A 23,470-nucleotide genomic window follows, 5' to 3' on the forward strand; every position below is an offset into this window, starting at 1 on the left:
ATGCAGGAGCCCAGAAGGTCTCCCGTCGGGGGTGGTGATGTGGAGTTCCGGTAAGCTCTGTTTTTTTGCTGTCTGTTGCTTGTTTTCTCTTTTGTTGCAGTTGTCTGTACCATTGCTTGGTTATTCGAAATACTGAGCATTGCAGGCTGCACGATACACTTGGGGGCAAAGTGCTTGGAACTATTTCTTTTCTTTCTTCTTCTGCTGGTGGGTTGACATAACCCATTGGTCTGGGCTGGTCTGGTATGATAAAGGAAAGAAAATTATCACGTAAGAAACATAATTTTTCCTTACTGGTTTTTGAAAATGCTGTTTTAAGCAGTGTGGATTTTAAGGAAACAAAATGGTGAAGACATTTTTATCGATATGTAATTCTTTATTATAGAGTAATAAACCTTCTGAAAATGACCCTTTTGAAGATCCAAGACTTCGCATTTGATGATCACTTCAACACAAGTCTTTCAAGTTTCTTAGAAAATGAGAAATTGCTGTCTTTGAAGTTTGGATGCAAGCTTTACTGGTAATGTATAACGTAAATTGGCATCTTCTGCGGTAGAAAAAGGGTCCTGCATAAACTTGCGAATTGTAAAATGTCTATCCTACTACTACTACTACTTATCCTCACTGATTTCATGCTATAGAATGTTCAGTGTTCTGCTACTGAGTAAATAAAATGGGATTCAGACCTGGCTTCTGTAAATATAATAGCATTCTGAAGATGTTTTCCTCTAAAGATAATGTTGTGAGAAGCTTTAGTAACTTTAACTTGTTAATTGTATTCTTTTATATACTGTTCTTTGTGCACCAGTTCTGGATGTTATACCCTCTCTTGCAGGTGGAAACTCTAAAATCTCACTTGTATGCAGAGATTTTCAGAGTGGGTTATTGTATCTCCAGAGGTTTGTGGGCTCTATTTGGGTTTCTTTTAGATCCAGGATTATCAGCAATAGGGCAGATGATAGCAGACTTTGCTGCTGGAAATCGTATATATAGTTGAGGAAGGGGAGGACGGTTTTGTTAAACACATATATGAGAAGGCATGCTCTACTCTCACCTGAAATGTCAAAGGTTCTCTGAGGACAAGCAGGCAGCTTGTTCTCATATGTGGGTCGACATCTGCGTCGGCCCAGGAGACGTCAAATTTTTCACCAGCAAAATTTTAAAAGTTTTGCCAGAACCTTCTGGTGTGCGCACCGCGCATGCACGGACAACTTCCCACCCATCGCTTGAGCGTGCCTCCTTAGTTTTCCTTTCTCTGCGTTGAGGTGCGGTAGAGCTTTTTGTGCTCATGTCAGGCCCAGAAAGAGTCTTCGCGAGTTTTTGGCTTTTCGCTTTATTTTACTTAATTTTATTCAAAAAAAAAAAAAAAAAAGTTCCTGTAGTTCTTTTACTTTGTCCCCTTCTAAAGTTTCCTTGGTTGTTCGACGCTGCTGGGTTATTCCTTCTTTTCTGTGCCCTTTTTTCTCTTAACAGGCACAATCGCACCTTTTGATTTTTGCTGAAGCTGTTTTTCCTTCCATGTCATCGAAGACACCCAGCAAGCTTCAAACGTTGTACTCTGTGCAACCGGACCATCTCAGGTACCGTACCCACGCCTGGGTGTATCCAGTGCCTTGGGCCCGACCATAGCTCAGCCACTTGTAGTCTGTGTCTTCTTATGAAGAAACGGACCCAGCGTCTTGAGAAGCCCAACGAGAAAAGCTTTTTAGGGCTCGGTCCAGTCCTTTGACGTCGACATCGGTACAGAGGTTTGGCGGTGTCGACATTGAGAGGAGCATCGATGTCGGGAGTAGAGGTAATGGCTGCTGAGAGACAACTTGCACTGGAGCAGTGAGGCGTCGAGTGGGTCTCCACCTGCCTTGATCTCCTGTTATGCAGGCCCCCCATAGGTACCGAGGAGTCTCGATGACGGGCTCAAGCGAAGGCGAAGAAGCATCGTCATTGTCTCCTTCGATGCACAGTACCGGGAGCTCCGGGGCGTTGTCTGCACCCGAGAAGTGTCAGCGCCGAGAGATCGCTCCCCCTCTACAGGAGGTGCCGATGCGTTGGTCTCCTAGCAGCTCGGTACCTGCTCCCGAGCCTCTACAGAGTCTGACACCGCCTGTTCCACCGACCCCGCAGCCTTTTCCGATGGCGCTCTCGACGAGCGCATCCAGTCCTTGTTTCCAGAACTTCTGGAGGGACTGCTATGTCAGTCAGCTTCGGTGTCGGGGGTGCTTGCACCTTCTGTACCATCTGCTGCAGCGGTGTCTGGCCCTTTCTCCTGTGGTGAGGTCTCTGACTGCGGCATTGGCTGCCACCCAAGTCATCTCCCCTTCATCGGTGCAGGGAGCTTCGCCACAGTCGGATCGGGCGTCGGCCTCGTCGACATCACCATAGAGGACATTGTTCCTTGACACAGGCTTTATTCCGACACTGAGCAGGAGCGTTCATGGAGTCGGAGGAGAGATCCCCGCTATTTTTCTTCTGATGAGTCTTTTGGGATTCCCTCTGATCCTTTCCCTCTGCCAGAGAGAGACTATCTCCACAGAAGAAGAGCTCTGTCTTTTTTCCCTCTTTTGTCTGGGAAATGGCTAGGCTATTCCCACTTCCCTGTGGAGGTTGAGGATGAGCCCAGGGCTGAGGTGCTCGAGGTCCGGGATTATTCTTCTCCACCTAAGAGGCTGTAACAATTCTCTGCTAAGGTACTTGAAGGAAGTTTCTTATGCGAAACTGGTCGGGGCCCTCTGTCTGGCCCTATGGTCCCGAAGAAAGCTGTATCCCAGTATCGATCCACGGTGAACCTGATTGATGAGGTCCCAGTTCCCCACAATTCCATGGTGGTGACTCCGCCCTCGAGAGAGCAAGGAGTACTAGAGACCTATGCTTCGGCGCCCCCAGGCAGAGAAGCTAGAACTCTTGATTCTTTTGGGAGGAAGACGTATCGGGCTGCTATGCTCACCGTCAAGATTCAATCATACCAGCTCTTCACGAGTGTGCACTTGCGGGACTCAATACGGCAACTGTCAAGCTTGGTTGATGCACTCCCTACGGAGCTGGCTGAGCCTTTTCGCCAGGTGGTCAGGCAGCAGAAGGCGTGTCGTAAGTTCCTGGACAGGGGTACTTTGACACTTTTGATGTAGCATCCAGGATCGCTGCTCAGGGTATAGTGATGCGCAGACTCCATGGCTGCGTGTGTCTGACCTGGATCATTCTGTCCAGCAGCAAATGGCTATGCAGGTCCCCCAGGACTCTCCGTTGGACCCAACCCTGAGGCGACGTGAGGATTTGACGTCCTCGTTGGCACTGAGGAGCCTTGGTGACACACTTTTGGGCGAAGGCCAAGAAGCATCATTGTTGGTTGCCCTCGACACATGGTACCGGGAGCTCTGAGACATTGAAGGATTCAGCACCTGAGAAGCGTCGGCACCGGGAGGACTTCTCCTCCTCCATACAGGAGGTGCTGACACGTCTGGCTCCCAGCAGCCAAGAACCCTGCTCATGTATGGACCCCAGCAGTTCTGCAACCTGCGCCTGAGCCAGCCCTCCAGCTTTTCCCAGGGTCAACCCTCAATGAGTGCATCTAGGCCTTGCTCCCTGATCTGCTGGATGGCCTTGTGCAATGGTGTGGATTGGCATTAGGGGTGCTTGTTTGATGCTGCTTTCGACTCCTGACTTGTAACTTTTATCTTATCCTTATGTGTCCTTCTGTCTGTCCTTCCCTTATCTTTTTTGGTCCTATCTGTTTGCCCTGATTTAGATTGTAAGCTCTTTTGAGCAGGGACTGTTTTTTTTTTTTTTTTCTCTTCATGTTCAATTGTAAAGCGCTGCGTAGTACTTGTGCCTACCTTGCCTCCCATCGTGACCCCGCTTGGCCCTCAGCCTGTGGTGCAGCCTCGGACACCAATGCGGCATTCGGCCCCAGTGTTGACTGCCACCCAAGTCGGGCACTCCCCTCAACATTGGTCGAGAAGCTTTCCTGGAGTTGAGGTGAGAGCAGACTTCTTGATGCCAGTCTCAAGGACATGCTCCTCTACGTTGAGGCAGGTTCAGTCACACGCTCCCTTTATGAAGGTTTTGTCTGACACACTGGAGAGGAGAGCCCATGGGATTCAGAGAAAGATCCAAGATACTTTTCCTCTGACGAGTCCTATGGAATTCACTCTGAACCTCTCCTCTTCTCTGGAGAGCCTTTCATTTCCACCTTTTGTTAAGGAAATGGTTGTTGCTATTCCATTTCTTTTGGAAATGGAGGATGAACCCAGGACCAAGATGCTCTAGGTCTTGGACTACACATCTTCTCCTAAGGAGGCTGTGACTGCACGAGGTACTCAGGGAAGTCATCAGGAACTGGGAGTCCCTTCTGTCAGTCCTTGTAATACCCAAGAAGATTGACATCCAGTGTTGGATCCACAGTGTGCTTGGTTTTGATGGGCCTCAGTGCCTCATAATCCATGGTGGTGGAATCATCTCTCAAAAGGGCCAGGAGGTTGCAGGGACTAAGCCTTAGCGCCCCCAGGCACAGAACCCTGGATTCTTTTGGGAGGAAGATCTACCAGGTTTCCATGCTCATCTCCCATATACAAAAATACCAGCTCTTCACGAGCATGCACTTGATAAACTTGGTGCTCAAGTTGTCCGACTTGGCTGAGACGCTCCCTCTGGAGCAGGCTGAGTTGGTTCACCAGTTGGTCAAGCAGCAGAAGGCGTGTCGAAAGTTCTTGGGCTGGGTAACTTACCACTTTTGGTGTGGTCATTCCAGGATTTCTGCTCAAAATATAGCGATGTGAAAACTAATGGCTGCGTGTTTCTGACTTGGAACATTCTGTTCAGCAGAGGTTGGCAGATGCCCCTTGCCGGGGATAATCTTTTCGGAGAGAATGTTGAGGAGATTGCCGACTAAATAAAAAAGACAAAACCAAACACACGGATGCCATGTCTTCTCTCTCCCGCTGGGCGCCTTCTGCATCAGCCTCCTCAGCTAGGAAGACTTTTGCCAAGCAAAGAGGAGTTCCTATTTCTAACCTAGGTGTAGGTACAACCCTTCGGCTCACCAGCCTACATAGGCTAAACCCCAGTGCTCTTGTTCACATCAACAGCATGCACGTAAGGCTCCTGCTGCTCCCCAGGCAAAGCAGCGATGAGTTTTGACTGGCTCTAGCAGAGCATAGCCGCAGTAAAAGTGTGTGTCCCGGACGCCTTGCCAGTAGGAGGGAGTCTGAAGTTTTTTGTTTTTTTTTTTCTCCACCAAAGGTGGCCTTTTTTTTTTAATAACCTCTGACTAGTGGGTTCTTTAAATAGTCTGTCTCTGATATTCCCTAAGTTGGTATCTTGAACCTCCAAATTGCCCACCCAGTGCTCATTCGTTTAGCTCTCAACACATGCAGGTAGTTGCAAAGGAACTCTCTGCCCTTCTAAAGGCCCATGCGATCAATCTCGTTCCACCAGGGGAAGAAGGGCAGGGATTCTATTCCAGGCACTTCCTTGTGCAAAATAAAACAAGGGGGATGCATCCCATCCTAGACCTAAAGGCCATGAATAGATTCCTAGTCAGAGAAAAGTTCAGGATGTTTTCTCTGTGCACTCTTCTCCCAGTGACTCAGGAAAGCATTTGTCTATGCTGTCTGGACTTAAAGGATACATATACTCGCATCCTGATACTTCCAACCCACAGAAGCATCTCCGATTTCAGTTGGGAACACATCACTTTCAGTACTGGTTTCCTTTTGGGCTCGTGTCAGCTTCCAGGGTCTTCACCAAATGTCTAGTGGTAGTTGCATCATCACTATGCAGACTGGAGTCATGTGTTTCCCATATCTTGATGATTGACTGGTGAAGAGCACCTCGGAGGAGGAGGAGGTTGTTCAGGAATCCATGTAGATGACTATTCGGGTGATTGAGCTACTAGGGTTTTAAACTGCCCCATCTATGACCTTTCCAGCGATTGGAGTTCATAGGAGCTCTGCTTGATACTCGGATGGTATGAGCCTACCTCCCAGACGCAAGAGCGGACTATCTTCTTGCACTTGCATCCAAGGTTTGTGCCTCTCAGCAAGTCACAGATAGGTAGATATTGAGAATGTTGGGCCACATGGCTTCCACAGTGTTATGTTACACCCATGACATGCCTTCACATGACTTTAGCTCAATGGATCCTGGCTTCAGAGGTATCAAACCATGGGGGGGGGAGGGGGGGGGGGTCTAGAAGATGTCATCCAATTGTCCCCAGATTTGTATATTCTCTTCATTGGTGGACCATTCGATCCAATTTGACTCTGGGGCTTCCATTCCAAATTCTTGGGCCACAAAAAATGCTGATGATGGGGGAGCTCATGTAACATAATAACATAGTAGATGATGGCTGATAAAGATCTGTACGGTCCATCCAGTCTGCCCAACAAGATAAAACTCATTGTGTGAGCTACTTTATATGTATACTTGACCTTGATTTGTCCTTGCCATTTTCAGGGCACAGCACTAGCTTTGCTTCCCAATTACCAGTGTTGCCACCCAATCTCCGCTAACCTTCTGTGGATCCTTTCCTTCTGAAAAGGATTCCTTTATGTTTATCCCACACATTTTGAATTCCGTTAGTTTTCATCGCTGCCTCCCGCAGGAGAGAATTTAAGCATTAACCACCCTCTCCTTGAAAAAAAATACTTCCCGACATGTTTCTTGTCTGTCCCCCTTCAACCTCAATTCATGTCCTCTAGTTCTACTGCCTTCCCGTCTCCAGAAAAGATTTGTTGCGGATTAATATCTTTCAAATATTTGACTGTCTATATCATATCACCTCTGTTTCTCTTCTTCCTCCAGGGTATGCATGTTCAGGTCAGTAAGTCTCTCCTCATACGTCTTGTAACACAAATACCATATCATTTTTATAGCTTTTCTTTGCACCGCTTCGTCTTTTACATTCTTAGTGAGATAAGGCCTCCAATACTGAACACAATACTCTAGGTGGGGCCTCACCAGCGACTTGTAGAGGGGCATCAACACCACCTTTTTTTATGCTTGTTACAGCTCTCTCTAAACAGCCTAGCATCCTCCTGGCTACGGCCACTGCCTTGTCACACCAGATCCTCAGATACTATCACTTAAGATCCATCTACCCGTCTGTTCATATCAGACTCTCACTGCCTAACACATACATCTCCTGTGGATTTTCTCCGTAAGTGCATCACTTCTTTGCATTGAATTTTAATTTCCAAACATTAGACCATTCTTCTAGCTTCTGGAGATCCTTTTCATGTTTTCCACTCCCTCCGGGGTGTTCACTGTGTTTACAAAGCTTGGTATCATCTGCAAAAAGGCAAACTTTACTTTCTAAACACTTTGGCAATGTCACTCACAATATATTGAACAGAATTGGCCCAGCACCGATCCTTGAGGCACTCCACTACTCACCTTTCCCTCATCTGCTTGAATTCCTTTAACCACCACCCTCTGGCATCTGTCCATGAACCAGTTCCTAATCTAGTTCACCACTTTGGGTCCTATCTTCAGCCTGTCAAGCCTATTCAAGAGTCTCCTATGAGGAACTGTCAAAGACTTTGCTGAAATGTAAGTAGATTAAATCTATCACACATCCTTGATTCAATTGTCACGTCACCTAGTCAAGAATTCAATGAGATTCAATTGTCACGTCACCTAGTCAAGAATTCAATGAGATTCATTTGGCACGATTTACCCTTGGTAAACCATGTGTCTCGGATCTTGCAACTTGTTGGATTCCAGGAAATTCACTATCCTTTCCTTCTGGATCGCTTCTATTACTTTTCCAATAACCGAAGTGAGGCTTACCGGCCTGTAGTTTCCAGCTTCTTCTCTGTCACCACTTTTGTGAAGAGGGACCACATCCCTCTCCTAAGAGATCTCACTTAAACTTCCACGAGTGAGCAGATGAGCCTACCTCTGCTTCTCCCCTCCTTTTCTGATGTGACCTTGGTCTATTCAGAGAAGCCATCACTGAAGGAGCTGTTAGAGGAGGGAGCATTCCTTCCTCAGTACTCTAATTTCTGAGGCACTAGCAGTGCTTTCCATTGAGGAGTCTTCTGCTTTGGTGTTGAAGTTCCATCTTTGTCGATCATGAGGGGGGCTTAGAGGTCCTTCTAAGGCCTTCCCAATGCATCCTGACATTCAGGACCTGATTACAGGGGCTGAGAGCGGGAAGAGCCATTGCTCACCTCTACCAGTTAGCTCCAGAGGAGCAAGATAAATTGCAGCTTCCCAGGGTGGACTCCTTGGTTATGGCAGTGCCTATGAAGACTGCCTTGTTGGTGAAAGGGGGCATTGCCCTAAAAGACCCCCCCACCCCTCAAAAAAATCTTGCGGAAGAAAAGGCTGGGATGTTTCCACCCCAGAGTGGGAGCAGAGAAAACTGGAGGTTTAACCTGCAGGGGTAGAGAAATGTTGTGAATTTAGGGGTCCAGAGCCCCCCAAGAAGGCTGGAGTGACCTTAAATCTGACTCCATCTCTAAATAGCACTAGTACTGGGGTAATCAAGGAGTTGTGAAGTTGTAAAAGGAATTGCCACTAAGAGAGATGTTAGGGCCTAAGGAAAAGATACCAGCCTTATGACAAACTGGATTTATGTCACAGGTTATACAATGCAGTGAAAGACAGCCTGATACAGCAAAGCATTTATACTTACAGCCTCTGATCATAAAGTGAAGTCCACAAATCATCATTTGGAATGAGGAGTTTATTTGCCAAGGTACAAGTCAAATCAGTGATTGACAACAGGCACATACAATCAATTAGTTATAGGAGTATAATAATCCAGCTGCAAACAGGTGTTAATTCCTAATCTTTTATAATTTCTCTTACCAATTAAAGGTTTTACAAGGGAAAGCAATTAGGTAATTTGTCAATTCTGTTGGACACATTGGTTTCCCTTGGAGAGAGAGAGTGGCAACCCTTTTCTCTCTAACTTAAACCAGGAAATACTCTGATTTTATAGGTGCCCTCAGGATATGGATAATATGACAGCAGATATACCTGATTGGATCTATGCTAATGTCATGGTTGTCACTGATTGGCTCATGCTAATGAGTAGCTTCTATCTTGCTAACATGGTTTTGTCTTTAGCTCGCTTGACCACAAATCTTAAGCAAGACCCTGCATCCAGCTACACCTTTCCTTTCTCACACCATGGCTGACCACAATCCTGCTCACAGGAAAGTCTCATTTCTCAACTTGTTTTTCTAACTTACATTAGAGAAAATTCCACTTTGCAACAGACACAGCTTCCATTTTGTGCTGAAATCCTCCATTTTGTTTCCATATCTATTGACCTAACTTTTCCTAATTTAGCTTATTTAGGCCTCAATACGGGCTACAAACTAGGCCATACTTTTCCCAGTAGCTCCCAGTTATGTCAGCCATCAGATTTCTGACTCAGCCAAGGTCTGTAATGGCCTGAGCTCTATGACGGGCCCGCCACCATTCCAGTGGGGGGGTCTCTGGCTGTACCATATTATACAGAAACCATGCCTCTGGTAGATTTGTAGCTACCTTGGAGTGCGAGACTGCTGGGAAGAAACCTAGCTGAGCAGGAAAAGTTCAGAGGTGTCGGACCTGGGGCAGGGAGGACTAGGTCTTTATGATATCTACATAAACTATAAATACAGAATTTTGCTGAAATTTCAAAAACGTTCTATGCAGAATTTCATTCTTTTAACACAGTTTTGCTAGGAATAAGCCTTGGCGTGAGACTACTGGGGTGGGGAGATGGGAGAGAGCCAAGCTGAACAGAGAATTGGGGACTGGTGTTTTTCATATCTGGGGTGCAGAGGAGGTGATTCCTTGGTGGGGACTCCAACACACAATTTTAAAAAGATAGAGTTTTAAGGTTATGAAAATAATTTTTTTTTATTTTTGCAGAGTTTCTCAGGAGTAATTTTCATTAGATTTGTGAAGGGAATTTAGCAAAAAAAATTAATAATTAAAACCAAATCATTCTTGGTATGTTAATGTTTAATCAAGAAAGTCACAGCTTGATTTTATATAAGGACTAAACATTATGAAAATCATATCATATATAGCACAAAGAGTCTGTGTACCAAAATCTAGATGTGTGAGGTTCCCTATCCTGCTGTCCTCTGAGAGCACCAGTTAGAGTTGCAAAATTAGTGCTCCCAGCACATGCGTATCTTAAAGTATCTTGTGTTCTTTTCATTGCTCACTATTTTCAAGTCACTGTTTAGCAGATTCTGGTAGGTCAGTTATTAGTATGCTGCTTTGCAATCTGTTTTCTAGATCCTGTTTCTTTGTGGTAGCTCGATCTTTTCAGCTATGAGATTCGTGAGTATGTCTGTTCTGTTGTCCTGCTGCAGCATCCGTTGTTAAGCCTGCACTATTTTAATGGAGTGCAGTCAATCTTGGTGAGTTCTTCCAAGAAATTATATTTTGAGTCTGTTCTCAAAACAGCTGTGATGGATTCAATTACAGATCTGTGGAAATTTCAGCTGCTCAGACAGCATGAGCTTGAGTTCAGGAGTATCACATTCCAACTAAGACTACTGTTAACAGATTTATCTTTAAATGCAGAGAAGTCTGAAATTAAGATTCTAAGCCAGTAAGAAACAGGTTGCAAGGACAATTGATGAAATGATGAGTTCATTATGAAGTTGTTTGAGGGCTTTGCTCAGTAGCTGATCTCATTACCTCCCCCCTCCCTCCAGCCTCAAGATTTTAATCGTGGTTTAATTTTTTTAATGAAGCTTTATTGGAACCACTTACTTTTGTATTGAGATTTGCTTGAGGTGATATATCTAGAGCAGTGTGTACATCTAGAAATTGGCAGCATAATTTGCTTAGTGGGAAAGTTTCTTTTCCAGATTTTCTTAATCCTTGACAATTGTGTTTAATAGATGATGATCTGGATGATGAGCAGTTGGAAACATATTTTAAGCAATTGGTGCCACCAGGAATGCAGTGTGAAGATACTGAAGGCAAAGAACTTCCAGAAGCTAATGAATCTCTGCTTTCCAGACATGGATCTAATCAAGTATGTATAGTAAGACTGGCTAGAACAGAACTGTGGTTTGGTTATGAATTTTACTTTTTAGTATACTTAGGGTACATTTATTGAAAGGTGTGAAATAAGTAAAAAAAATTAGGATTAATTTATATTTTTACATTGTACACCACCTTTGTGCTAATTGAAAAGTGGTATATTAAATAACTAAATAAACATAAACATAGTATCTAATTCTTAGTGTATATTGTACCTGCACATCTGGTGTGTAATTTTTTAAAAACTTTTGCCAAAGTAATGGATTACTGTCATAAAATATTTCATACTAGTTTTCAGGGTAACCCTGCGTCCCTAGGTCACTTGAAAGTTCCCACCTTTTTGCAATTGTGCTCATGCTTGTAGGCTGGTAACCTATTTACCATCTGGGTTTTCCACCTGTCTCCAAGGAAATACTGGTGGCCCCAACACATCAGTTCCCAGAAGAGAGACAGATTACAACTGGATCACTTGGCTAAACGTCTATGGATACAAATAAATCACAGCTATAATAAAAAGGTTCTTAATAAGAGAAGCAGTGAACATGAAAGCATGAATCTGAAAACATGAGAAGAGGAATAAGGATTTATACTGTAAACACATTTCTTATTCTGCTAGACCAATCCAGATCAATGGGTTGTCCCCCGCACCAGCAGATGGAGGTAGATGGTCTTTCACAAGGTGGTATATCAATCCTTGATTAAACATTAACATACTTCCGCACATGGGCCTTGGTGCAGCCTGGAATCTGTAGTAGTTTCTGTACCTCCAACAAAGATGTGCAGTCCCTCCCTTCACAGAGACCATTCCAGGGGGCCCTTAGGGCCAATGGTTTTTTGCCATCTTAGCAGGGATTAAATCACTGACCAAGTGCTCAAAGGTCCTTGGAAACTCATGGAGGTTGCTGACAAGTGCTAGCCTCTGTAGCGATCCTCCCCAGAAGTGGAATGGAGATCTCCTGAGGACAACTCTCTGGAACTAAGTCATTTGATTTGAGGCTCTGGGTATTCCAGCCCACCTCTTCAGTGGTGCTCTCGAATGAAGTGTCTGTTTACGCGTTCCAAAAATACTAGGACTAGGGGGCATGCGATGAAGCTACAAAATAGTAAATTTAAAACGAATCTGAGACAATATTTCTTCACTCAACGTATAATTAAACAATGGAATTTGTTGCCAGAGAATGTGGTAAAGGTGGTTAGCTTAGCAGAGTTTAAAAAAGGTTTGGATGGCTTCCTAAAGAAAAAGTCCAAAGACCATTATTAAATTGGACTTGGGGAAAATCCACTATTTCTGGAATAAGCAGTATAAAATGGTTTTGTACTTTTTTTTGGGATCTTGCCAGGTACTTGTGACCTGGATTGGCCACTGTTGGAAACAGGATGCTGGGCTTGATGGACCTTTGGTCTGACCCAGTATGGCAATACTTATGTACTTATGACCCCTATCTTAGTATCTCCATAGGCCTTCTAAGGCTTTTCCCTTAATAGAGCCCTTAACCAGATGTTTTGGGCTAAAATAGTGGCCTCTCAGAGGGTGTCCTGTGCAGGTCCAGACTCCTAGGCAAACTTTATCTGTTGCCAAAGGGAGATTCAGACAGGTTGTTTGCTGAAAGTGACTGTGGAACTGTCGTCTGAGGCAGATTAGAGAATTACCTTCTTATTCCCTTTTTCAGAACTTTCTTAAGGTATTTTTATATCCAGTCATAAATTGATCTGTTTAATTATTGGTAGAGTGCTAACTGTATTTTGTAATTCCCTTTACTGTTGAGGTTTTTTCTCTTTGTAATCTGCTTAGAATTTCTGAAGAAATACGCAGAATATAAGGCTCTCCGAGGACATGCAGGTCAGGTCGTCTTATTCTCACATCTGGGTGACATCATCCGATGGAGCCCAGTGGGGTCGCTGATTAGTGAGTAAAGTAGAGGATTCTAGCAGCGTCCTATTTCATGTGCTGGTGCCTTACCTCTCAATGCGCGAATGCAGGTCCTCCAGTTTTTGTGTTTTCCGTGGAGCTGAGGGGACACATACATGTATTCTTTCCTCATACTGGGCTACTTTTTTGCCAAGTGCCTTCCCATGTGGGTTTCTTTTCTTTTTTAGTCGTCATTTTTTCTTATTTTTTGATTTCCCCATCCCTTGTATTTTTTTTTTTTTTTAGGGTTTGTGTTTCCTTTAGTTTTGAGTGCGGTTCTCCGGTTTAGGCCGCTGCCGTGACCTCAATTTGATCGTGCCCCTTTTTGAGAGTTAAAGATTGAAGAGTTTAATTTGGCTGAGATTCTTTTTTTAAATGTCACAGAAGATCCCCAGTGGCTTCAAGAGGTGCGCCAAATATAACACTGGCTTCATCATGGAAAAGTCCACATGTGCCGCCAGTGTTAAAGGTGGTTCATAAAATGTACTATTTTTATCAGATGTCAAAACTTACAGCTATTCGAAATGGACAGGTGATTCAATTTTATAAACTCTGGGACAAATATAGAGAGTGGAGATCCCGATTGGGGATTGACTTGGATGCCCCACGTGTGGTGGTCCCGATGCTATAAGTGGTGTCTATGCTTGTTGGATCCCATTTAAGTGAACACTGGACTTGGGCTATTAGTGGCCATGTGTATCTTATCCCGTGTAATAAGGGAGGGGGTGGGAATAGAGGGGGAAGGAGGGTTGAGGGTTATGATGTTGTACACATAGCTATGCAAAATGCCTTATTGATGTTTGCTAAAAAGTTCTCAATAAAAATATTGGAAAAAAAAGAGATGCGCCAGATGTAGATAGGTGACTTCTGCCACAGACCTGCATAATTAGTGCATTTGGGTGCCTTGGGCCAGATCATTTACCTTCCCATTGTGATCTCAAAAAATGCAGGTGAGAACTCAGTGGGTGCGACTAGCTCAAAGTGAGCAACATTTTGGTTGCTCGAAGGCTGGAACATAGACTTTGGGCACTAGAGGCATTGATCTCCATGGCTGCTCAGACTTCAAGCATCCACTAGCAGTGCACCGACATTGAGGGGGGTCTCAACACCAGGTGCTGATAGCAGCACCTAGGGGGAACCAGTCAGCATTGGACCTGATATAGAGGATGACTACTACTACTACTTATCATTTCTATAGCTCTACAAGACATACTTGGTGCTGTACACTGAACTGTTAGAGACGGTCACTGCTAGACAGGCTTCCATCTAGCAAGACAGAGAAATAGGACAAATAAGGGGAATTACTTAAGGTGAGAATGATAAAACTGACATGGGTACTGAACAAGTAAATAGGAGTTTAAAGTAGCCTCAAAAAGGTGGGCTTTTAGCCTAGATTTGAATACAGTTCGAGATGGAACTCCATACTGACTCAGGAAGTGTATTCCAGGCATACGGTGCAGCAAGATATAAAAGGAACAGAGTCTGGAGTTGGTTGGGGAGGAAAAGGGTAGTGATAATAGAACTACCGATGAACGGCATTCCCGGGGAGGAGTGTAGTGAGAAAAAAGTGTGGAAAGGTACTGAGGAGCTGCATAGTGTATGCACTTGTAAGTCAATAAGAGGAGGTTGAACTGTATGCAGAAACGGATAGGGAGCCAATGGAAGTGACTTGAGGAGAGGGCAGCATCCTTGTCGACACTGGGGGATTGAAGCTCTGTGCATCGGGGGAAGCCCAAGAAGAATAAGCGCCAGTCTTCCTTGCTGCAGAGTGCCGGAGCACTGGGACATTGGATTCTCCAGTGCCCGAGAAGCGCCGGTGCTGGGACGAGTGCTCCCCCTCTTTAGAGGTACTGGTGGGGTGAGTCGTGCGGTCTGGTCCCTTCCACTGGTTCAGGACCGACATCATCTCAGGCTGCCTCTTCCCTGACTACCATGCCTTTGCTGATGCCTACCTTCTGGTTCCGGAACATGTCCTGAGAGTTACTGCAGGGACCTCCTAATCAGGCATTGAGGGCGCTTAAGCTGCCAGCGGAACAGCCCCAGGCTGCCTCTGAGGCTCCATCAGTGCCAGTGCCCAGATCTCGAGCCTTGCAGGGTGTCTGTTGACCTCTGGACATTCAGTACTGGTCTTGACATCAGGGGAGGAAGCTTCTCCAGAGTCTGAGAATAGGTCTGTACCTTGGGCTTCTTCGGGGTGTGGGATCTTGCACCACCAGGCCAAGGTCAGTGCAGACTTATTCAGCTGCTTCTGCATATGCAGAAGAGTCTGATTGGGACTGCACTTGGGAGTCAGATGAAGATCCATATTCTCAGAGGAGGAGTCATATGGCATACCATGTGATCCCTTTCCTCAAGAGAGGGAAATCTCCACCAGAGACACTTTTCACTAGTTTTGTGAGGGAGATGGCTGTGGCCTTACCATTTAGGTTGGAGACAGAGGAGGAGTCTAAGGCAGAAATGTCTGTCTGTCCTGAACTGAAAGTCATAGTAGGAAACAACCAGAATAGCATTTCCCATGACCAGCAGGTCAGCAGAATCTGCCGTACTGTTCACCAAATTAGCTTTATTGCAAACACGCAGGGGTCAAAGATTCTTAAACATGCAATCCAAAAAAAAAAAGCTGAAAAATCAAAGCTGTTACAATGGGAATAGCACTACAAAAGCTAGTTTGAACCCATTTGCATATGATTGTAAAGGCAATGTTTTGTTAATTATGCTGCTATCTGTGATTTTAACACATGCTTCTCACCACTACTAGTGCTGTGCTGCACATATTTCTGTGCTTTTAATTAGCATGTCACTCATAATATATAATTTGAGACGATCTCACTGCTATTCATTTATCAGTCGTACATTGTGAATACATAGTTTATCATACGCATTGTTTTTTTAAATGGTCTGTTTTTTAAAATTTGACTTGTTTATTTCATTGTTGTTTCTTGTTGTTTGGTTTTGTAATATATGTTTGTATTGATAGCCCCTACCCCTAATGCAGCCTGTTGAGGCAAAACATGGCCACGTCGAGTATTTTGTTTTAAATAAATTGCACTTTTCTACAATTCCTGGTCTTCTGGTTGTTTCCTGCTATGAGTTCTTGTAGATCGCTGCTTCTACTGTGCTGGGCTATAAGTCTCCTAAGAAAGGGGTCACAGTGCCATTGCACCCTATCCTTAAGGACGCACTGTTGAAGAACTGAGTCTCCCCTCACATTGCAGGTTGCACCCAAGAAGGTGGATATGCAATGTCATATCTAGAAAGCTCCCGGGTTCGAGAGGGCCCAGCAGCCTCACTATTTCACGGTGGCCGAATCTGCTGTTAAATGGGCCAAGTGTTCTCAGTCTTGTGCCTTGGCGCCCCTAGGGCGAGAGGCCAGAATCTTGGATTTGTTTGGGAGAGACTTTTTAGGCCTCGATTTGTTGTTGCCCTTATTCAGTCCTACCAGCTCTATACAAGCCTTTCTTGGTGTCTTTAGTGAACAGTACACTGAGTCTAGCGCGCACTCTCCCTTCAGAGCAGGCCGCAGAGCTTTGCCAGCTGGCCAACAAGCAGATGTAGTGTAGGCATTATCTGGCCAGCGGGGCCTATGATACTTTTTGATGTGACATCCAGATCTTTGGCAGGGGTGTGGGGATGCACAGATACTCCTGGCTGTGTGTTTGACCTCAAACCAGCGGTTCAAGAGAGATTGGAGGTTGTGCTGTGCCAAGGTGACAATTTATTTGGAGAGAAAGTGGCAGAAGGCGCTGACTTCATTAAGAAATATAGAGGGGGTGTCCTCCACTTTTTGTCTTAAACCAAGATGGTTTTCCATCAGGCCTAGGCAGTGACCCTGTTACTGTCAAAGACATAGGTTCCCGTCTCCAACTTGTTCTTCTCACGTGACTACAGTGTCCCAGGCCTCGCCAGCTCCGTCCTTGGAAGTCCCAGCCAGCTCCTCAGTCAAAGCAGGGCAAAGGCTTTTGACTGGCTCCCACAGAGCACAGCGTCTCGAGTATCAGTCCTGGATGGCTTACTGGTCGGAGGGAGATTCGCTTTTTTTATGAACACGGATGGCACCTTGTAACCTCCGATCGATGGGTTCTTCAAATAGTCTCGGGTACGCACTGAATTGGTGTCAGAGACAACCAAATTACCCACCAAGAGCGTCTTTAATCAGCTCTCGGCAACAGCAAGTACTTTGTGGAGTAGCTCTCTGCCTTTCTACAGGCCCAAGCAGTTGAACACATGCTACCAGGGGAAGAAGGGAAGAACAAACAAACAAAAACAGGGGGATTCTAGCCCATCCTAGACCTTAAGGACCTGAACAAATTTCTAGTCAAAAGTTCAGGATGATTTCTCTGGGCATCCCCTTTGAACAAATTTCTAGTCAAAAGTTCAGGATGATTTCTCTGGGCATCCCCTTTTAATTCAGGAAAACAATTGGCTATGCTCTCAGGACTTGAAAGATGCCTGTACCCACATTTGATATTCCACGTCACAGGAAGTATCTCAGTTTTTGCATGGGGAAATGCACTTCCCGTATCGCGTTTCGGTCATTTGACCTGGCGTCTGCCCCCAGGGTTTTTACAAGTGTCTGGTGGTATTGCAGCTATCTGCACATGTTTCCCTACCTAGACGATTGGCGGTCAGAAGCACATCTCAGGAATGAGCCATAGAGTCCATGCGCCTAACTATCCAGGTGCTGGACGCTACTGGGGTTGTGTTGTCAACTACCCCCAGTCCCACCTACATCCTGTTCGTCAATTGGAATACATAGGAGCCACTGCTTGATACAGGGCAGGCTTAAGCCTTCTTCCTCAAGCAAGAGCAGATACCTTAGCAATGCTTGCCTAGCAAATGTGGCGCAGCCAGCAGGTGTCAGCTCAGCAAATGTTGGAGATTTATGGACAACATGCATATCACTTCCCCTGGTATGTCGCCACTTGAGAGCAGCCCAGTGGACCTTAGCTTACCAGTGGTTCGGAGGTGATAGCAGTTCCTGCATTATCTGTACTGCCAGATTCCATCTAGGCATTAGGGCTGACCAGTTTCTTCCCATGGTGTAGTTATCCTGATGGCCTTGGCACTGATAAAGACCAATGCAAATTGTAAGTAGTCTATCTTGTTGCAAGATTTATTTTGCACACAGCAGCACAGTTCCTGCTCAGATCTCTTGCTCCCCTCTCAATATGCAGTTATCCCCTGTTCGACGGCTGACTATATCTCTCAAAATAGCATCAACTCTGGTACTAGCCACAGTTTGAGTCATATTTTGCTGTGTTTTCCAGCACAACCTCATTTGTTTCTGTAAGAGATTCAACAAATGTAGGTTATATATATCTGCCATCTGTTAAATATGAACATCCCAGTGTAATGCTCTCTCAATCTAGTTTTGTGCAGAGGTTCTTGTTTATTTCAAGATACCATACTCTGCGGTTTACTAGTGGTGTCCAGTTCACGATTCGAATCGATTTATTGATTTTTGTTTTGGACGAATCGATTCATTTGTAAAACAAATCTGAATTCTCTATTTGGGATTTCCCCCCATCCTCCCACCTGCCCACCTGCTGTCCACCCAAGCCACTGCTTCCCTCTCTCCTGCTGTCGCTTACCGTGGCAGTGCCCAACGATCTCTTGCATCTTTTGCCGATCTCTCCCATCCGCATGGTAATTTTCCACTGCCCTGAAGTGTTTCTCCCTCCGGCACCGGCGATTCACATAGCCTTCTGCCAGCGTCGGGACCTCTCCTCAGGCGTGTCCCACCTCTGCGGAAACAAGAAGTTAAATTAGAGTAGGCGGGGGACGCGCCTGAGCAGAGGCTTCGATGCTCGGCAGAAGGCGACTGTGAATAGCTGGTGCTGGAGGGAGAACGCTTCAGGGCAGTAAAAATGCCCACGCGGACGGGAGAGAGTGGCGAAAGATGTAAGACTTGGGGGGGGGGGGTGTGGAGAAGTTGGATAGGCAGTACCTTAAAAACTGGAGACGAAAAAAAAATAACATATCACTAAAACAGCTTCAAAATTTATTATAGACGGTAGAAACTGCAATTGTAAACTCTGTGGTTGTGTTCATTTTTTTTCATTGTTCTATACAATACAGATGTTCAGATTTCAGTGAGGATATCCTGTTTCCTGATGGGTTCATCTTAACTGTGTAATCTCCCTTGGGAAGCCTGGTGTTATAAAGGTGATAGAATATATTGAAATTAAATGGAAGTAGAATTAAACTCTCCTTTCATTGGGGCACATGGAATCGCATCTTGATCTGTTTTGTAGAAGTTTTACCTTTTAGATACACAATGGATTATTCTGTTTTTGCACATGTTTCTGCTGCTGGACAAATGATAGCTGCAAGACGCAGTTGTCTGAAGCAGCCAAAGTGGACAAAATGATTTTTCTTAATAAAAACTGCAAAGATGTAGGACTGACCAAACTTCACTTTTCGCATGGCGTGCTCACATTAAAGTTTGCCTTTGTTCAATTGCTGCTGCCTGTGGTTTTTTTTTTTTTTTTTTTTTTTTGGGGGGGGGGGGGGGGGGGGGGGGGGAGGTTACCCTTTGTGTTATAATATTAGCATGTGGGCCTATTTCAATCTAGTTAAATTGAATCGAAAAAATGTTTTTGAAAAAATCGAATCGAAAATGTTTTGACTGAATTGGACAGCACTAATGTGTACTGCAACCAGCCCTCCCCCTCCTTGCAGGTTGGAAGCTTTGAGTGCCTTAATTTGAGACTAAACTACACAATTCTTATTTTTTTTCCCCCTACGGTATCTTTAAAAAGCAGGAGTCCTTTCAGGAATTTTTCTGATCCCTCATCTGTGGGGAAACTTAATCTCCTTGTGAAGATATTAGCATACACATTGATCAGCGCATAGGAAGAGAGGTTCTCTTCTACTACAGTAGGAAGCAGAACTGCCTGATGTAACTTTTTGTGCTGTGCTTGCAGGATGCTCTTTTCAACTTGTTCGTTTTTTTTTTTTTTTCTAAGTCTTTTTATTTTTGAACAGAGGATAGGCAGCAAGCATGGGTAAGGAATCATAACACAAATAAAATCCATAAGCATGAAACCCTCATTTCATGGTGCATAGATACCAAAATATTTCAATTTAGAATGATATTTAGAACGGTTCATTTTAGAGAACACCACTTTGTTAGTATTGGCAGCTTATTGTAGAGGGGGACTATGCTTAAAGCTTAGCATTTGTAGGTGAAAACCAAACATTTCCTTACTAGCAGTGCTGAAAAATATTGCAGTGTGGCTGCTGTTTGGGCTTAAACTTAGTTATGATAAGATGATGGCATTGTCTATTAATTTGACTAAGGAGCATTTGGGAACATAGTTCCCTTTTGGTGGGTGGAGGCATTTGGGTAATTGTGTGAAGCCAGTGTTAGGAAAGATTATTCTAGAAGGGGTCTAAGGACAAAGGCAATACCTAAAGACTCAAAGAAAAAAGCAAATGAAATCACCAACTACTGCCTGGTAGCATCCATCCCTCTAGTAGTCAAACTGCTGGAAAGCATGGTAACCAAACAACTTACTGACCACTTAAACAAATTCTCAATATTACATGAATCACAATCAGGATTTCACTCCAACCATAGCACCAAAACAGTAATAATCACTCTCCTAACCAAATTTAAACAAGAAATTGCAACAGGCAAAAATGTACTCCTCCTACAATTTGACATGTCCAGTGCATTCGACATGGTAAACCATAAATATTACTAAACATCCTAGAACACTTCGGAATTGATGGCAAGGTACTTAGTTGGATCAAGGGTTTCCTGACCACAAGAACATACTACTACTACTACTATTTAACATTTCTAGAGCGCTACCAGGGTTACTCAGTGCTGTACAAAGACAAAGAAGGACAGTCCCTGCTCAAGGAGCTTACAATCTAAAGGACAGGATGACAAGAGGACAGGGAGTGCAGACAATCAAAAATTGGAACAGTCTAGATTACTTGGGTAGAGGCACAATGGTTAGGTTCCAAAAGCGACATTGAAGAGGTGGGCTTTGAGTAGGGATTTGAAGATGGATAGGGAGGGTGCTTGCATATGGGCTCAGGGAGTTTATTCCAGCATAGGGTGAGGCGAGGCAGAAAGGGCGGAGCCTGGAGTTGGCGGTGGTGGAGAAGGGTACTGAGAGGAGGGATTTGCCCTGTGATCGGAGGTTACGGGTAGGGGCATAAGGGGAGATGAGGGTAGTGAGGAGCTGCAGATTGAGTACATTTGTAGGTTAGTTGGAGAAGCTTGAATTGTATGCGGTACCTGATTGGAAGCCAGTGAAGTGACTTGAGGAGAGGGGTGATATGAGCATATCGGTTTTGGCGGACGATAAGACGCGCAGCCGAGTTCTGAACGGATTGAAGGGGGGATAGATGGTTAAGTGGGAGGCCAGTGAGGAGTAGGTTGCTGTAGTCAAGGCGAGAGGCAATGAGAGCATGGATGAGAGTTCGGGTGGTGTGCTCAGAGAGGAACGGGCGAATTTTGCTGATGTTGTAGAGAGAAAGCAAGCAACAGGTCTTGGCTGTCTGCAGGATATGGGCAGAGAAGGAGAGGGAGGAGTCAAAGATGACTCCAAGGTTGCGGGAAGATGAGACGGGGAGGATGAGGGTGCCATCGACTGAGATAGAGAGTGGGAGGAGAGGAGAAGTGGGTTTGGGTGGAAAGACAATGAGCCTCAGTCTTGGCCATGTTCAGTTTCAGGTGGTGTTGGACCATCCAGGGCAGCAATGTCGGATAGGCAGGCCGATACTTTGGCTTGGGTTTCCGCAGTGATGTCTCGTGTGGAGAGATAAAGCTGAGTGTTGTCGGCATAAAAGATGATATTGGAAACCATGAGATTGAGATCAGGAAGCCCAGGGAAGCGGTGTAATGAAAAAAAGAAGGGGTCCAAGGACAGATCCCTGAGGAACTCCAACAGATGCGGGATGGGGTGGAGGAAGAACCATGAGAATGTACTCTGAAGGTATGGGGGAGAGAGAAGAGGAGAACCAGGAGAGGACAGAGCCCTGGAACCCAAATGAGGATAGTGTATCAAGAAGTAGATTATGATTAACAGTATCAAAAGCGGCGGATAGGTCGATGAGGATGGAGTAGTGACCTTTGGATTTGGCAAGGATAGGTCATTACAGACTTTAGTGAGGTGCCGTTTCTGTCGAGTGTAGAGGGCGAAAACCGGATTGGAAGCGGGTCGAGGATGGCGTGAGAGGAAAGAAAATCAAGGGCAGCGGCTGTGAACGGGCGCGTTCAAGTATCTTGGAGAGGAAGGGTAGGAGGAGATGGGGCGGTAGTTGGAAGGACAGGTAGGTCTAGTGAAGGTTTTTGAGGAGTGGTGTGACTACAGCATGCTTGAAGGAGTCAGGGACAGTTGCAGTGGAGAGAGAGAGGTAGAGGATGTGTGGCAGATAGGGGGGGATGACAGTAGGAGAGATGGTGTTTAGTAAGTTGGTGGGGATGGGATCAGAGGAACAGGTTGGTGCATTTCGAGGAGGAGAGAGTTGGGCTGTTTCCTCTTCGGTGATATCAGGAAAAGAGGAGAAGGAGGCTTGGGTTGGTTGGTTGAGGGAGTGGGTTAAAGGGTGAAGCGGAGGATATCAAAATCGAATACATCACCAACATGGAAACCAGAATGCGGTATACCCCAAGGTTCACTATCACCAACCCTCTTCAACTTAATGATGACCCCACTAGCCAAATCCCTATCCAACCAAGGTCTTAACCCCTACATCTATGCAGACGATGTCACGATATACATCCCATTCAAACATGATCTAACAGAAATCACAAACAAATTTGAACTCAGCCTGCAAATCATGAACTCATGGGTGGATGCATTTCAACTAAAACTCAACGCAGAAAGAACACACTGTCTCATCCTCTCTTCACAATACAACATGAAAAAAAAACTCACCACTATAAACGCAGCAGAATAAACTCTTCCTGTCTCAGACAGCCTGAAAATCTCGGAGTCACATCAACTGAAACTTTACGCTAGAAAGCCAAGTGAAAATTACAACAAGAAAATGTTCCACTCAATGTGTGAAACGCAAACGAGTAAAACCTTTCTTCCCAAGGGAAATATCGAAGCCTGGTACAATCAATGGTGCTAAGCCACCTTGACCTACTGCAACGCATATATGCCGATTGCCAAGAACAAATTATTAAGAAACTCCAAACTACCCAAAACACAGCAGCCAGACTCATATTTGGAAAACGAGATATGAAAGTGCCAAACCCCTACGTGAAAAACTACATTGGCTCCCAATCAAAGAACGAATTGCGTTCAAAATCTGCACCCTGGGTCCAAAATCATTCATGGCGAGGCCCCGATCTACATGGCAGACCTCATAGACTTACCAACCAAAAATGCAATAAGATCAAGCCACATTCCTTAATTTACACTACCCAAGTTGCAAAGGACTAAAATATAATCAACATATTGTGATAAAGTCACCTCCAGGATAGTTGGGTTAAGGCAGTTTGTCTGAAATACAAGTCCCAGAAGGCATTGCAGGCAAGGAGCCAGAGGGGGAGATGAAGAACCCGGACTGGACTCCTAGCTGCAATCGGGGAAG

At 45.0% G+C, this 23,470-nt stretch overlaps 1 protein-coding gene across 1 annotated transcript in view; it reads left to right on the top strand.

Moving 5' to 3' along the window:
- CEP192 (centrosomal protein 192) overlaps positions 1-23,470 on the top strand; it is a 459,635-nt gene that overhangs the window by 45,289 nt on the left and 390,876 nt on the right. Inside the window, 3 exon segments of the mRNA XM_030212468.1 lie at positions 386-496; positions 498-520; positions 10,854-10,990. Coding sequence (XP_030068328.1) covers positions 405-496; positions 498-520; positions 10,854-10,990 — 252 coding nt within the window. The 5' untranslated portion in view covers positions 386-404.

This window comes from Microcaecilia unicolor, chromosome 1, assembly GCF_901765095.1.
Source record: "Microcaecilia unicolor chromosome 1, aMicUni1.1, whole genome shotgun sequence".
Taxonomy (NCBI): domain Eukaryota; kingdom Metazoa; phylum Chordata; class Amphibia; order Gymnophiona; family Siphonopidae; genus Microcaecilia; species Microcaecilia unicolor.